General features: G+C 42.0%; 1 protein-coding gene across 1 annotated transcript in view; it reads right to left on the bottom strand.

Annotated features, from left to right (window-relative positions):
* Positions 1-17728, bottom strand: part of LOC121957710 (oxysterol-binding protein-related protein 10) — an 82577-nt gene that overhangs the window by 34601 nt on the left and 30248 nt on the right. The window contains exons 5-6 of the mRNA XM_042506451.1: positions 15165-15362; positions 3383-3623 (exon numbers count right to left, since the gene is read on the bottom strand). Coding sequence (XP_042362385.1) covers positions 3383-3623; positions 15165-15362 — 439 coding nt within the window. The remainder of the gene's footprint in view (positions 1-3382; positions 3624-15164; positions 15363-17728) is intronic.

The following is a 17728-nucleotide window of genomic DNA, read 5'->3' as shown; positions in this document are numbered from 1 at the left end:
ATTCCTTGGAACTTTCTAAAGTCCTTGAAATGTCCTAAAATCCTGAAGTCATGTATGAGGCGACTGGGACTGGCCCCTGGCCTCCTGTTATTGTGTAAAAGTGGCCCCCAAGCAAAGCAAGTTGAGTATCCCTGTCCTACAGGTTCCTCATTTTCCTTTTAATTTTAGTTCAAAATGTTTCTGTCATTATGTTAAGCTGGGAGGGGGCGAGTTTGCAAAGTAAATTTCCTTTATGGATTATACATTTCCTTAAAGGAAAAAGTTCTGCGGTGTGGGGTGGAAGAGACAAAGGGTTAGGCTTCAAGCTCTTTATGGCAGTGACAGAGGGGAGCAGCAGAGGTCCTCTGTGAACAGCTGATAATAAGCTGTCTGGTTTGTGACTGGCAGGTTTTTGGTGGGGAAGATCCTTCCTTGACTGTCTTTGCGAGAGCTGACTCGACAAGCTGGTTTTGTAGTAATAGGAGCCTGGAGGGACGTGCCAGCCAAACTCAGTCCAACCTCATGCTCGGCTCCCTACCAAGGTTTTTCTTGCCCATGCAGTGGCAAAGCTTTCCCCATGTGGGCGTTACAAAACCATTCAACCAACCAACCGACCAGCCAGCCACTCCTGTTATCAGCTGCATCAAACCTGGATGCTGCTCATGCCGGTGAGCCACACTACCCATCGCTCGGCAAAAACCGAGGATCCTAACTAAAGACTCGTCATTGAGGTGTGGGGGGTACATGCCGGAAGCGGGGAGCAGCTGGACCCCCACAGGACTTGTCAGCCAGGCAGCGGAAGGAAAGAGGTTTGTACTTGCGGCCCGGTGGTCCCACTCCACACCACCCCCTATCTGATGAACAGGTACAGGGCAGCGTGACTGTTGGCGCAAAGAGAAGACCAACAAACTGTAAGGACCGGCTGATTGCCAGGGATCTACCCAAACCCCAAACACCAAAAAGATCAACCCAAAATCATAGATGAAGGTGGACCAGAACTTCTTGCCTTAAATATTCCACCAAAAACATGCACCTGTTCGGCTTAAGAGACAGCAGCTGATGTAAGTTTGGATTCACAGCAGTTACAATGGATTCCAACGAGAAGTCACAGCAAAAACTTATATCTAAACCATCTACTTCCGGCTGCTTATCCAGGATTTGGACTTGTAGGCAGCAAGTTACGCAAGGTAGCCCATATATCCTTCTCCTTAACCTTGTCCGTTAACCGTTTTTGGGGGATACTGAGGTGTTCCCAAGCTAGATGGGATATGTCATCCCTTCAGCATCTCCTGGGTCTGCCCCAGGTTTTCCTCCCTGTTTGATGTGCCTGGAATACCTCCATAACCAAAGATGTAGGACAATTCGGAGGCACATGCAACATCCCACGACATAAAGAAAGTTCTCTGGTGCCACATCCTAAACCCAACAGGAAGACAGCCATTTGAAATTAACATTTCATTTTTAGGGCATTTTTCTTGGCTTCCCGGCATTGTCCTTCAACAAACTCCTCCAGATGAACCTCAAATTTGGGCGGTAAAATCTGAAGACCTTCGCGATGCTAAATTGCAAAGCTTTTGAGTTTTCATCGAATGGCGTGGCTGTGGTAAGGTGCTCTGAAATGACTTCTTTCGATGAGAAGGTGCAGTGGTGCTACACTGAGTTCCTTGGAGATGTTTAAGGTCTTCCGATCTGTAAAGTCCAGTTCAAATCAAAAAACTTCCTGTTAAAACATGGCTTGAAAAAGTTGCTGTGGTTCAATCTGATGTGGCGGTGTATTTTTCGGCAGAGACTCTGCCCTCTGTACTTTTTTATTTTCTTCTTGTTCTGCTGAGTTCTGATGTTCCCGGGGACAGCACGCAGGTGAGGTCAGGACTTTATAGGAAAAGGTAGCGACCAGGTTGCCAGGCCGTAAGCGGCACATATTCAAGAGGAAGCTACAACAATCATCATGGTCAGTGAAAACACAAATATAGAAAGGCAAAAGCACACAACACTTGTTCCAAAACATGAGTGAATCAGGGGTTGGCTTTAACTTTCACTTTCACTTCTGAAACAGGAACTAACAATTCTTGCGTGAAAAAAAACATCCACAGAAACTTCCCAAACAACTTTTACAGCACAAGCCACTTCTTGAATACACCTCAAAAAATTTCTTGTTTTGCCAATAAGGAAGAAGTACAGTTTGTGCTTCGTTAACCATTTAGTACCATTAAGTAAGTTCATATTGAAATCTGTATTTCCATAACAGGTCCAGAACAGCTACTAAATGGACCTTGAAGCAAGATTGTCTACTGTCAACACTGTCAACAGTAGAAAAGTGGATTATGTTGCATGTGTTTGAGACATTTCTAAGGACAAATTTGTTTAGCATTGATTTATGGGCGGCCATTGGTTTCCACTATAACTGCTGTGAATCCAAACTGACTGCTATCTTACACAAAAGAAGCCGGCTATACATTTCAGAGCCATCTTTCAAGCCTAAAGTGAGTGTTTGGTGCTCCGTAGATTTTCAGTGAACTATTACTGTAAATCAGTTCTACTTTTCTTTCCTGGAGAAAACATTTACAGTGTTATTCTACATTAACTTGGAGACTGTAAATGGATTAGAAATATTCCTCTGCGCTTTGTAAAACAGGATTAGTCCACAATGTTTACATCATTTTAAGACAGTTAATCCTTGTCCCATCTACCTTCTGGAACTGTTCCCTGCTGCTTATGTTTGGTGTTATGCCAATAGAACCACCCTCAGTCTGCAAATGGTTTCAATTGAAACAACTTTATTGGATCCATAGTGATCTGGCACAGAGAGGGTTAACATGGCAGAGGTCTGACATTTTAGGCACCAGTGTGGATTCCTTTGGCAAAGACTTAATCCTTTGAGGAGATTTAGAAGTGCATAGTATTAGTCATTATATTAAACTCATTCACACATTTTTTTCCTGACATGCATGTAGGCAGACAGTCTGAAATGCTTTCGAGGATTCTGAAAACAATGTTGACAATAAAATCATACACTCTTCACATTCATGCTTGTACTTGGCACAACCATTTTGAGGAAATATCAGCATTTCAATGCAACTGACGACATTGAAAAGACACAATAATGAGTTGAAAACAACAGAACAACGCTAGCAACTACAAACTATGACAAAAAACAGAAAAGGAACAAAAATAAAACAATTAACACACAAATGTGACATTCAACAACATTTGCTACAAACACTGAAGTTCATGGTACCCATCAGGCAGGGACAAGAGCCACAGTCCAGCTGCCCCAGCTGGCCCTTGCCGCTGGTGCTGGGCTCTGGAGGAGGAGGGGACTGGAAAGACAAGAGGGGTGGGGGAGATGGAGGGGTTGGGGGCTCCAGTAGCAGCACTGGAACGGGGCCAGGGGCGGACTCACCGGAGGGGGCTCCGTGGGCGGCGGAGTTGCACTGGGAGGCCTGGGTAAAAAAAAAAAACTGGCCGTGGCTCTGGGTCTCCTGGAGGATGTTCAGGCACTCTCCCAGGCAGCTGAGCGTGGCGGCCGACGTGGCTTTGAGCAGCAGGAGGTCCTGGTCCAGACAGGAGAGCGGGCCTCTGGTGGGCAGAGAGTCGATGGACTGGACCAGGTTCTTCTGCTGGCCCTCTGCTTGGGACATCACCTGCAGGACAACAGGGATGTACAGCATTAAAATACGTAGTCAACATGTCTAATGCTCTCTCCTGAGTATTTTATTGCTTTGTATTATACCCCTTTTCTGACAAAATTAGCATGTGCACAGGAGTTTTTCAAACCGCTCTTTACCCGCTAAATATAAGCGATAGAGTATATTCCCACTGCCAGTGAACTTACCGTTGCATCACACAAGTCTGCCTTTCTGTCAGCTTGTATATGTGGTTTGTTTGTTGGTGTGTCCATCTTACATCATGGACAGGCAGGAGAACAGGTAAACAGACAGGAACAGGGGTCTTTGAAATCTTTTCAGTGGTTTTTCTCTCTTCACATATTTCTTATTTTTTCAGTCTCTCCTTCAAACTCGGCACAGATGTATCTGTATCTGTGTTTTAGTGCTGCTTAGGAGGAGACAAACGGTAATTAGTGATGGCGCATCATTGTATCTCGCCAGTTAAGGAGCTGAAATTACGGCGTTTACTCAGGTGTTGTATTCCCATCAATGCCGATCGGAGCTGGAGGCCATAAAAACCCGTGTCTACTGCAGTCATTTGACCCGGGTATGAATGTCGATCGTACGCATTCTCATTGCATTAAAAAGCCAGATGCTAGCAGGAGTTAGCATTTTTTGTGGTTTGGTTTGGAATGAGGCTTTAGCTGTGTACTCCCTGTATGTCTTCTCATGTAATGTGGATGTCCATATGGCATGCTGCTTTCCCGTTTTTGTTTCTGTTTTATTCCATCAGTGTCTGTGATCTTTAGGGGGATTTGGTGGCATCCAGCTGTGAATTGCAGACTGCAATAATCTAAAACTTCTCCCGACTAGAATTCTTTCAGTACTCATCGTTCAGGAGGTTTTAATCAGGGGCCGATTATCCACAGAGGTGTCTTCCTCCGCACAACAAACAAATAAACCAGACCATAAACTCTGAATAAACTTACTTGCACATCTCTGAAGGTACTGAAAGGTACATACAGGTTTTGGAGCAACATATGCTGCCATCCAGACAACGTCTATAATTTGGGACATCCCTGCTTATTCCAGCAAGCCAATACCAAGCTACATCCTGCAGGTGTTCAAACAGTTTGGCTTTGTAGAAAAAGAGTGTGGGTATGAGAGCTCGCTTCCGCTGAAAGTTTGTGGTGCATGATGAAGTGCAAAATATGACAACAGCCACCCCAGAGTGTCAAGCAACTGAAGTTGTTAATCGAGCAAGAATGGGAGAAAATTTTACTTTCAAAACCAACAATTAATGCCCTCAGTTTCCAAAAACTTGGTCCTTGGCTGGAATGAGATTGTATGTGTTCACAGTGGAATCTAGTCATGCCCTGTCAGGAAACCAGTGTTTTAAATGGGATTTGACTGGTAACTGGCTGGGAACTGACTGGCAGCTAGACAGCCTTTGGTTGAGAGGTTCTAGGTGGCTGCATCTCTACACGCTTCATATAACACACATGAATGTGACACCATATCCTCCACCATCTCATACATCCATACTGTCTTACTTGTGCGTAGGAAGCGTCGTGATATAGCTTTAATTCTAGTGGTGTCACTTCATTCTTGACTTCAGGCAACTACCATCTGCTTCAAGACGACGGTGCCAAAAAAGAAACTGCCGAAACTCTTCAAACAAAAAAAGTTCTCCCCTGTGCTCCCATAGACACGCTGAACATTTCTCACAGAGAATTATTTCTGTATGACTCACCTATCAGAGTCTCAATGTATCACAAAAGGAAGAAGACAAAGGCGGCTCTCGCTAGCGGGTAATAAACTTCTCTCGGGGCTAATGAATCTGGGTTGTTTATCAGCCTGGAAATGTTGTATTCATTAATATTGTATGGCTTCACAAACACTCCGCACACACTTCAATAGCACATCTGTTTCCCTGCATTAGTTTGCAGAGCTATTTTGGAGTCTGTGAGAGCTGTTGCAGTGAGGTTATATGTGGCATAGATGTTCATGTAAAGGATTTTTTTTTAAAGCACTGAGCTTGTCCAATTATTCAGCTATTTACCCGAGTCGGATGTTGAATTCCTGAGGCAAGATCAAATTTTTGTCTCCAGTGCTTGTTATAAATAGATTCTTAGTGTTCAGCATGCTCATACCATATCATTTTCACAGTGCCCTTCAAATAATAAGCACTTTTATTTCACACAAGCATCTCATTTTTTTAATAGCTAAAGCCCTCAAGACACATTTCGGTGTCCTATTCATGATGGATTTAATTTGACACTTTATAAGGTCACTAGGGAGTGAATATACTGTAATCATTTTATGCTTTTCTATATTATATTGTATCAAGATATCGTGGTTAACAATTTTCAGGTCTGGGTCATAGCTTATATCCAGTGTTGGGGAGTGGTGAACTGCATGTTATTTAAGTAGAGTAACTACATTTTGCAGTAGATTGCTGTTAGGTCAACTACATAATAATTTGCATAGTAATTCAAGTAGTTAAACTGCAACTACTACTACTGCATCTACAAACAATTTTGGAACACAAAAGGAGAGGAATGATTTTTTTATTTTGATTTTATCATTGCTTCTCTACTGCAATTGAATCCCCTTGAATATAATTAGTCATGAGTGCTGATTATTGCTATTTATAAACACACATGTTGATAGAAATTGTTGCGTGCTGTCTTCGAAGTTGTCTGGCTAACTTGGCATGAGATCATCATCATGAGATCATCATGCTTAAGACAATGCAACACTGCAGACACTGCTCAGGAACGGTCCAAGAAATGCAAAAAACAGCTCAGATAATCAACTTGACCTCCAAATTACCCAGATCCCAATCTCTTCAAGCATCTGTGAGATGTAATGGAGACCCAGCTCCCAGCTTTGACTCTCTACCCAAACCCGATGGGCCCTGTCTGGACCCCTGTCCGGACCCCTGCCCGGGGTTTGAATCAGGTTGGTTTCTGGCCAAATTAATGTTAAATTACTTAATTTTCTTTAATGAAACTGATGTGAACTGTCTCATGCTTAAATGGCATTTTGGCAGGAGTTTTAATGGACTGAATAAAGAGGGAAAGAGAGAGAAAGAAGGTGGAGAGAGAGGGAAAGCGACAGAGCATGTGGAGAACTGAGGGACAGAGAACAGCAGAGAGACAAAGAGGGGCTGCAAGGCGAATTGGTTGGATGTTTTTGCCTCTCCCTCCCCAGCAGTGGAGGAGATGTACATAACATGCAGCAGAGAGCAGTAATCAACACCTGTGCACTGCATCGCCATCACTGTGTTTACATGACGCACTGAGGGACGCCGCCTGCTTCGCTGAACCTGACATGCACGAGATGACAGACAGAAAAAGAGTGCAACAACATATATCATATAATATACTATAGGCTTATATTTACAGCACAAATTCTGTTTTTTTAATCAGGCTCGGGCATAAAACTGCTACCATGCATCCAGCTTGGGTCAAGCATGGACAGAAACTGTGTGGGTTCATATAGGGTCGGGCCTGATTTTTTTGGGTCCGATCCAAGCTCTTAAGGATTGACTGCCAAAGCCCTGGTGCCAAACACCACAGGTCACCCCCAGAGGACACGCGTCGATGTCTCGACAGATCAGGAGACCTTAACATGGATCAGGGACACCTCTGAGGTACTGACAGGGATGCTTATATATTTAGGTTATGGATAATTGTAGCAAAGCTGAAAATTGCCAATAATAATCTTTTTTACCCCCTGCGACCCGACCCTGGATAAGCGGAAGAAAAGGGATGGATGGATGGACTTTTTTTTACGTACTTCCTGAAACATGAAAACACAGGCAAAAAAAAGCAGAGATTTAGTATAGCTGCATCTGTAGAGCATCAGTAACACCAGAAATCAAAGCTGCCTCTGGGTCTATATTCACTAAAGGGGCCTTCAGGGGTGGAAATGCAAGTTGATGAGCAAATGTGTTGCTATGCAACCTTAAGCAACTCTCAAAAAACCACACCATGCTTTGGGATATCACAGCTCACTGGCTTTTATGGGACTCCGTAAAACGCAGCCACCTTTCTTGATGTAAGACGAGCATGTTATGGATTATTCTGCTTGTGCCAAGAGAGACACACAGAGACAGAAAGATAAGATAAAATGAAAAACTAGTAATTTGCGGCAAAAAATGGAGAAAAACACACATATGGGGGGGTACAGGGGAAAACGAGCAGCGTATTATATACATATATATATATATATATATATATATATATGTATATATATCATTAATATTCCAACACAGGTTACCTCATAAATGTAACTAACAACAGACATGTATTTATGACAAAAACTAAGCTTGAGTATCTTAATAATGTTGCTCTATGTATGTGTGCAGTTATTTTTTTTTGTTATTGTTTGTTTTTTTAAGCTGATTATACTGTCAGAAATGAACAGAAATGGATAATATAATTGCAGCAGACCTGCTACAAAGCTAAGTCAGTGGGTTTATAGTACTGGCAGCTCCCCATTACACACACACACACACACACACACACACACACACACACACACACACACACACACACACACACACACACACACACACACACACACACACACACAAACACGAACACACATAAACACACAAACCTCTGGAGCCAACAGGACCAGTGATGCTTCCAGAAATAGCCTAACCCCGGTGATCCTGCTCTGCGGCTGCAGTGTGAGTGCCCGGTGGTGCTGCTGCACTGAGAGTCGAGCCGTGACAGGCCGGCTGGGGAGAGACGGTAATGTGGTCTGACTCCCGCCGTCACACAGCCAGTGGAAAGACAGATGCATGCATGGATGAACAGATGGATGGGAGGTGACAACATGACAATGGCCTGAACATCTAAACTAAGACCTCGCTGATGCATCAGCACTTTAATGTTCCATTTCAGGGGTTTTAGAGGGAAATTTCTGCTTCCGGCTAATGAGGAAGATTTTACCATTAAACTAAACGTATTTTGTATTTATTTTGTACTTTGTAAAAATACTCATGGAAAAAAAATCTAAGAATCATATATTAAAATGCATTTTGTGTATTATTATGAAAACAATTTGTGCATTTTGTAGTATCTTTCATTTAGACTTCAAACCTTTTTTGTGCTTGGAGACCACTTGGAGCCTGTTAAAAACTGGGGGTCTGCAGTTTGAAAAAAGTGGACAGTTATCAGGCAAGCAGAGTCTCTGAGTCAGGTGAGTGATGAACACTTTAATCCTGTTAGACAATAATGTATTAGTGGGAACCTGAACTCTGCTTCTGCTGGGCTCACACTGGATGTGATAGCCTCCTGCCTGCTGTGACGACGGTTGAGTGCCAGAGTTACTTTCGTTGACCAAAACTATGACTATAACTATTTTTTCCATGACCGAAATGAGACGATACCAAGCTAAAAAAAAATGATGCTGATAATGAAAACTATGTATCTACGTTTCATTTTGGTTGATGTCACAGGACAAAATGAAAATGTCAGTAGTGGACTATTGGACAATCAAAATCAGAGGACAGGAGACAAGAGAATGGACAACAACAGCCGGTGTGCAAATATATTTCTGATGCCGTGTGAGCAACAATATGAGATTTGATTGCTGACTGGCTGTAAACTCCAGCAAATATTCTGCACCAGGATGTTTCACGAGCCTGTAAAACAATGGAGCAGCTGTTGGTACGAGCTGTGGCTGGAGTTAAATAATGGATGCTAGAGCTGCTGATGGATTTGTGGAGTTAGTTCGAGGCAGCAGTGGCTGTTATCAGCTAATGTTAGCTCCGCTTGTTTAGTCGGTGAATGAAAGCGGAGCGAGCACCGTCCACAGACGGTTTACAGTCTGCTGCTGTTTGACGGGCAGGTAGGAGCCTCTGTAATCTGTGAGCGCAGCTGTGCTGTATGTGAACAGTCTCGAGTCAGCGCAGTTTTCATTGACAGCCCAAAGTTTAGATCGAAACCCAAACTCTGTGAGAGGACCTGAGTTTTTCTGCTTCTTCACAGTGTGATCAATAAGTCAGAGTTTACAATGAACCTGGGCACAAATCCCAGTCGTCTCAAATTAGTTATTTGTGGTGTTTGAGAGCATGAATGGAGAGATTTTGAGCTTTTCAAATGAAATCTTAGACCTTTTTTTTCATAAAATTATCTCTAAAAGATTTTTTTATATAACATGTCACCTTGATTATAATTTCTGGTAATTAATTTAATTAATCGAGTGCCAATGTTAATTTCATTGACAAAAACTATACAAAAATTATTTGTCGATGACTTTTTTTTCCATGACCGAAAATGGGATGATGTCGAGCTAAAAATATATCTTGATAATGGAAACTATGACGGAAGCTATGCTTCATTTTCATTGACGAGATGGGACGATATTGCCTCATTAATTTCTGGGATCCGTAAACTAACTGGATTAGTTTAAATATATAAAAAAACAAGTAGACTAAAATGTCATCAACTAAAAAATCAAGTTTTCATCGACTAAAAGTAGACTAAAACTATGAAGGATAAAAATTGACTAAAATGTAATTGCTGCTATAACTAACACTGGTAAGTGCTAACAGGTTGGGGACCAACAGAAGGAGGCAGATCTTGTCAAAAGACCACTTCTCCTCCATGACTGTGTGAGAAAGAGCAAAATCTGTATGCGTGTGCAGCAGGCTGGGTGGTGGATGTCTTACAGGTAAGGAACCAGAGCGGTGTTTCTGAATATGATCAGCGATAGTGACTAGAGAATAAATGGGATGTACAACACAACGTCCCAGATGCAGCTGTTCGACCATAAATCTCCTGATAATCAGCACGCGGCAGCTTTCTGGTCTCTACTGTGTACAGTGGTGCATAAATCTCACTCCTTTACTGTGGACTCCAGTGTCCCTCGGCCCTGTGCCAAACCCGTCAGACGTTTATGAGCCCGTTATGAATAAAGGACGGAGAACAACAGATGACACAAGGAAAGAGGGAGGATGAGAGGGAGGATGAGAGGGAGGCGTGGACACGGAGCGAGAAACTAAGATACAAATCAGGTCACAGAAAACAGCAATTCTTCTGAGCCAAAAGTGAAAATGAGTAACACATCACCACAGAGGGCCTTGTTTTCTCCGTCTGCGAAGAAAACACAAGCAAAGGAGTGTTTGTTTTGCTTAACGATCACACCATCTGCTCGGTATTTACTCAAACTGTCCCGGGTTCACTTGAGGAGGCCGACTCTGCTCCTGAGAGGTGAGAAATTACTCTCCACTCACACTCATCGCTAGTTGCTCTCTTTCTGTCACAGAGTGAATCACTTAGGCGAGATATTCTTAGCGAGACGATGCAGACACAGCGTGGCGCATCTGAATGGGGAATTTAACAACTTGAAGCCAGCAAGGTCTTCAATGAGCAAGAAAGGCTTGAAAGAAAGATCTTTGCATGAAATATTGATGCTTCTCCAACAGTGTTGTCAGAATGACAAGCAGAGGAAGCAGACGAGCCGGTGAGTTAATGCCAAGTTTTTAGTGCTCAGTTTATCTAACAGTGCTGCAGACCACTCCCGAATGTTCGGGTTATACGTCAGGAGATACTGTGAGGTTTCAACTACACGACAGGTTTTTTTAAACAAGTGGTTTTTGTTCCTGTGGTGCAAAATGCTTTCAAATGCTCTATTTGATAGGACTGGGCTCACATATGAATGCCCTGATTTGATACTCTCATATTTAAATGCTGATTTAATATAAATTGCAATTATATACTGGAATTTTTGTTGATTTTTTTTAATCACAAGATTAAATGAGACAAGAATTAGCTAGTGCACTCTGCAGTCCCTCCGTGCTTGAAGACTTATTCCACAAGAGGAGAACGCAGAGGCTCTACAGACGGACCCAGCTCAGGTCACAGCTGCTGAAGTTTAACCTGCGTAACAGCAGCAACAGAAAGTTTCCTGTTTACACTGGACTTGCTGAATGTAAGTTGCTATAGACTGACGGTCCATTTCCTGAAAGATTGTTTTCTTGTCCCTTTTCGGTTCAAATGGGCAGCAAGGTTAAACAATGTACTTGAGCAAAAAAAAAGGCATAAACTCACTGGTTCCACCTTTTCAGATGTGAAGATTTGCTGCTTTTCACAATTTCATATCATGTAACTTGGATATCCATCAAAGTTCGGACTGTTCTTCAGATAAAAAAGAACTTTAACAGGTAACCTCATGAGTGTGTTTTACCTCTTGTTGCACTATGGAGACGTTTATAACCCTATATGCTAATGCTTTCAAACTATTGCACTGATCTAAAGATGGCTGTCATAGGGAAGAAGAAGAAGTTTGCAAGGTTAAATGCAAACAATACAAGATTTAAAATCTTTTTTAAAAATTTGCCAGTTCTTTTAATAAGAAAAGAAATTCATTAAACATGCTTGTTAAACCTCAGCGCTACACATAATGACTTTTATTGATTGACACTGAATGTAAATATAACTTTTGTTTGTTTATTAACAAAATGCAATTAATGTTTGTGCAGCTGAGGAACAAAACAAGTCAGTGCAACATTTTCTATGATGGCTGATATGACCTCGTCGCTGTCAGCTTCTATTCTCCTCCTCTGTGCAAACAGTTTACATGGACAGTGGTGTTTTACATTTAGAAAGCCTCTTGTCTCTCCTTGTCCATGTTTCTTCCTCGGTCCTAACTGCTAAATCATCTTATCTCCATAATTCAGCAGCCAGATTCACAGCTGCCTGGAAACAATCCGAAAAACACATTTCATCTCTAAACAAAAGCGCGAAAGCAAAAACGCTGCAGCTAATGGCTCCACAGTTTGCCAGCCAGGCGTACAATCATGTCTCCATCATGTCTTTATCATTTTCGCTTCGCAAACCCAACTTCAGGCCTAATCTATTGCAATTAATCACTATACACTGACTGCAGACAGGCTATTAAGGCGAGAGAGGACAAAAAAACAATCTTCTCCTGAGAGATAAGCAGTGAGTGACTGCGCTGAGTGTATGGAGATGTGGCAGGTGAGGACGCAGAGGTAACCACAACTGACAGGTCTGGTAACTGAGGGGGAGAGAATTAATGAGGATTTGAACTTCAAACTAAATCAAAAACTGATTGGGAATTTCCAGTGGCGGGATTTTTAATTAACTCAGGATGTACTGGCAGGTCTGTTAACGTAAGCGCTTATGGAACTGGTGGTAAAATCAAAATGTATACATTCGGGGATTAGCAGGACAACATGGACATGAATGTTAAGTGTCCCATATGGATGAGTTGCTGACATGTTAACAATTCATCTTCTTTGCACACACAAACACTTTTACATCTCATACGTTGATGACTGCACGCGCTGACCCTGATTTAACAACATGCGCTCCGCCAGCCCTCCACTCTGTCACCCGCCATGTTAATCAGTATTGATATATACAACATAAAAATGCCAACAAAGCTGAACTTACAGTAAAGACTGAGCACACTGCAGTCGCTGTCAAGCCTGCCAGGAAGCCAGAAATATTTGCTGAACTCACTGCACCAGTGTCCCACCTGAGACCAGCCGAGAGGCTCTGACAGCCGTGCAAAATACACAATGGTCGTAAAGGACAAACCTTACTTAATGGACTTTATCCAAGACTTTTCTATTGAAATCCAAGACTTTCAGTGGATTATTTTCTTTTTAAAGGTGAGTTATTATAATTTGTTTTGTCTATCATGCCTATGAGTAATTACACCAACTTACTTGCTCAGTTTTGGGAACGCAGCAACATTCAGCAAGCAACAAATTAAACCAACCCCTTGGTTTGGAAAAGTTCAATAGTACGTATACAAATTTGGGAGACACAAGGAACCACTATGACCTGCCAGCAGGAGTCACATGATGAAACACAGAAACCTGCAAATGTGTCATTAAGCTGGTTTTCAGCGGCTTTGCTGGCATCTCTTGTTGTCAACTGTCGGCCGCCGGTCAGTGTTGAGCCATCAGTGAGCGTCTGTCACACTAGTTGAGTTTCGTTCTCGTCAGCCGAGAGCCCATCGGTGAAATACATCACTCTGACTGCCTCAATCACTCCCATATATTTTGGTCATGTGTAAAATTACAAACATTTTGGGATGGGGTTATTTTGATATTTGAGGGGATTTTAAGTTAAAAGGCTACTCGGCTGAAAGGTCACCCTCTAAGTCCAGGACAGTGGATGGACATTGTAGAGGAACTTTACTGAATGGAAAAATTGACCTTTCATATACGGACTAAAACAGAGACACATGCACAACCCTGGAATAAGTGAACAGACTATGAGAGGAAAAGACGTGTTATTCAGCAAGCTGGTCTGAAGTCAATGTGTCAAAAGTTTGAAACTGAATGAAGCGGCACCCTGCTTTTATTTTTAACTAATAAATATCAAGTTAAAAATAATCATTTTCAGCTCAGCGTACGAGAGAAGAAACTGAAGTGAGAAAAGTAAACAAACTAAAATCTAGAAGGTGTGAGATCAAGACAAACTTGTCATATGAGGTAAGCTTATTTCTTTTAGCCACTGAGCGCTCTCTTAATGCGATAACTAACTAACATCTTGAATCCATCCTGTTGATCTTTCAGTTTCCCTTTTGGAATGATGAAAACAGATTATCCCTGTCTGCTGCTATGGAGAGTTACTTCCTCTCGCTCCAGCGCAGCACGTACGTGCTAGTTGGCTCAAGTCTTTGCAGAGTGTTCATGTGCAACTTCTTGGCTGAGACACAGAGCAACAGTCGGTCTTTGTCGCTACTAGTTCTTGGATGTTGGTTTGGTGTCTGGGCTTTACAAAGTTAGCCAGAGAAGAAGCGTATGACATAAGTTCACTTGAAAAGTTTTCAAAACGTAGGACAGCATGTTAATTACACCTGCTTCAGTTTCGACAAATAAAGAACCATCACTGTGATCTGCATGCAGGGTTTCCCACACATTCAATTATTTGTGGCGGCCCGCAAAAATAACATCTGCCGCCTGCTCCTCTCACCCATCAATCTGATCCAATCAGCTCTGACTGATCAATTATTCACCTGCGACTCAAACTCCTCAAACTGTCGCTGAGGAAACAAAGATCACATGAAGAGTTTCAGCTGCGCTGCGTTAGTGGAGCCGAAAAAACCTCCAAGTTTAGAGGGGGGGGCAGAGGGATGAAAAGGGACACACACACACAAACAAAAAACAAGAGGTAGCATTCAGGGATTTCCAACAATTTTCAGGTGGCTAAATTAATCTGGCTGATCTTTTTGCTTGTTTACAACCTGTCCGATTGTCCGCACTGAGGTTTTAGCCCACCTGGACTTTGTTGTCTCAGCATTGCAAGATCCCAGAAATGAATCTGGTGAGTATAATGTTATAACTGAAGGAATGATGACCAAAAACGATCAAAATAAGATCCAAACTGTAATAAAACAGTATTACACTTTCACATTGTCTTTGCAAATCAAGCTTTACTTGCTTACACCCTTTCTGTGCAACCTTAAAAAGTAAAAAAAAAAAGAAAGAAAAGAAAACGAACAGCCACGCATGTTTTGAATTTCAAGTCTCGGGGCCAAAGTTTAAAAGTACACTGTTATGTCTGTGACACCCACCTCTTTGACCTCCAGCAGCCGTGCCGGGTACAGACTCTTGGCCCGCCGAGCTGCAGCCGGAGATTTGTGGTGGGTGATGGTGACGATGTTGCTGGGTGAGGCCGCGTGGCTCAGATGCCTCTGAGAACCCGGGGATGATGATGGGGTTAGGTGAGGGAGGAGGGAGAAGCTACGGGTCCGACCAGAGGATGAGGAGCCCTGGGAGGAAGCAGGGAGGGGGTGGCACAGAAAGGGAGAGACAGAGTAGTGTGGGGATTTAAATGTGAAAGGAGCATGATAATGTAAAGGAGGAGCATGCTCTTATAAATTTGCCTCATTAAAAAAAAGTTTCAATAAGGAATGTAAAGGTTTATATTCTTCAAAAAAAAAGACAAAGTACAGACAAAAAGAAACGTTTCTTTTCTCTGTTTCTTTAGTATAAGCAAAATAAGATACACAACAATGTCAGTTAGCTAATAATTAGGTAGACTTTTGACTAATTTTAACCTTTACGATCCTTGTAATCTTACAGTTATTAAATAAACAAAAGTGGGCCACAAAACAGTAATAAATATAGTAATGGGTAAGTAAAGAGCTGCATTATTTTGCCTCCGCTCAGCCTTTATCAAAGATGTTTTCTTTTTAGTAGCTAAGTTAACAGTAATCTGAGCTAACATTAGTCATACCTGTAAGCCGGTAATGCTGGATGTTTGATTCTAACGTTTTAAAAGCCTTATTTACTCAAAATTATTATAACAATATTTTTTTTTTATATTTAGTCAAAGTTTAAAAATTTGAATCTTTTCAGTTTAAAAATGGGGCCCAGTTTTTTTAGCCCTGAGGCATTTTCTTTGTATCTGTGTGTCCGTATCCTTGTTTCTCAGATTACACTCTACTGCTAGCTCCTGTGCTGTATACACGAGGTAGCCATTTTAACCCTTTGAAACCGGAGCAAAGTAGCTTGATTTATTTCAAAATAACGGCAAGAGGGCAACAATCAGCTTAATAAGAAATGGCAAAAAAAGACAATCTGAAAATAAACAACACAAAAGAAAAGTAAAAGACAAAAAAGGAAAGTGACCTAAAAAAAGTCTTTAATTAAAAATAGTTTTATGAACATTTTTCCCTATTTTTTGATAATATCTCCTCCCAATTGTAATATAATAATAATGAATTGCAATAGTAATAATAATAATAAAAATATGTAATTTTTACATCATTTTCTTGTCACCTTTTTCCCCCAATTTACAGGACACTTCTTTCAAAGCTGCTCATTGCCCTCTCCTCATTTAAAAAAAAATCTCAGTGAAAGGCATCTGAACGTAGCACTTCACACTGATATCTCAAACATTTCACAGTATAACAGACAATTCTGAATATGCCAGTTCTTTTTTTCTGTTTACAAGGATGCTTCAACTCGACACCAATGATTATTTTCCACTGGATCATTTTTCAGTCTGTCTTTATTCATATGACAGAAGAAAACGAGGAACTTGAGTGAAGGTGATCAAAAAAAGACCAACAGACAACGTCCAAGCGTCAGAGTCAGAGCGAAAAATCGATGACTCAAACACACGCAGGACTTTGACCCAGAAGACCACTGTTTGTGTCCTGTGTGAAACCAAAAGTGAACGTTGTCATGTGGGCTACATATGTGCGTGCCAACGCGTTACGTGCAAGCGGCAACCTCAGAGGCTGAGAAAATGAAGCCAGTGCATTTCCCTGAATGACCACGAGTCTGGCTCTTCAACAAAATAAATCCCCATAAACTAGAGCTTAGATCGGACTCAAAACATCAACCCCGACCCTGTATGAACCTGAACAGTTTCTGACCAAGTCCGACCTGAGCTCGACCCACGGCAGCAGTTAGCAGCAGGTAAGGGCTGGCACGAACCCAATAATTTGCCTTCCTGTTAACCTGCCGCTCAAAAGAAATTCTTCCTGACAAATGCAGCTATACAGTTGGTGCAACCACAAGCTTAATCGATTCAAAAATGAGGGTCGACCGAGTTTATAAAAAACGGCATTCATCCCCTTTGTTGTTGTGTTTTTGTTCTCTGTGCCGAAGCTTAAGCCACATCACATTCTTCATTTTGATGCCTCCTTCGCTTCCCCTCTGTGACTCTTGTCTCTTCAGTTCGCTGACCTCTGCGCTCACACAGGCAGCCGTGTCAGAGCAGCGTCTCTCTCTTCTGTCTTTACTCTCCGTTAGTTTACAGCAGCGCAGAGAGACACGGCAGCACAGATTCATCCCTCACAAGAGCACAGAGGTCTGGTCATGGCAGCAGTGAAAATAAAATGATTCAAATAAACAACTTCCACCTCAGGACACCGCTCACTGAGAGGGAAACTACCAGCCTTCGATTTTTTAGGAGTGATGCTGTGTGGTAACCCAGAAAATCAAAACTAAGACTAACACGGAGTTCTAACAGAACATCACATACATGATCAGGTGTTAATCGATTGTTATTCTGCTCCTCTGAGTAGTTTTAGAGGATAAAACATGTAAAAAAAAAACACATTTCGACAAAAATAAGAGCGTTTGTCCTTGTGATCAGATGCCTCCAAACACACACACCTTCCTT

This window comes from Plectropomus leopardus, chromosome 18, assembly GCF_008729295.1.
Source record: "Plectropomus leopardus isolate mb chromosome 18, YSFRI_Pleo_2.0, whole genome shotgun sequence".
Lineage (NCBI taxonomy): Eukaryota > Metazoa > Chordata > Actinopteri > Perciformes > Serranidae > Plectropomus > Plectropomus leopardus.
The sequence above is the reverse complement of the archived record's forward strand: the minus strand, read 5'-3'. Positions and strand labels throughout refer to the sequence as shown.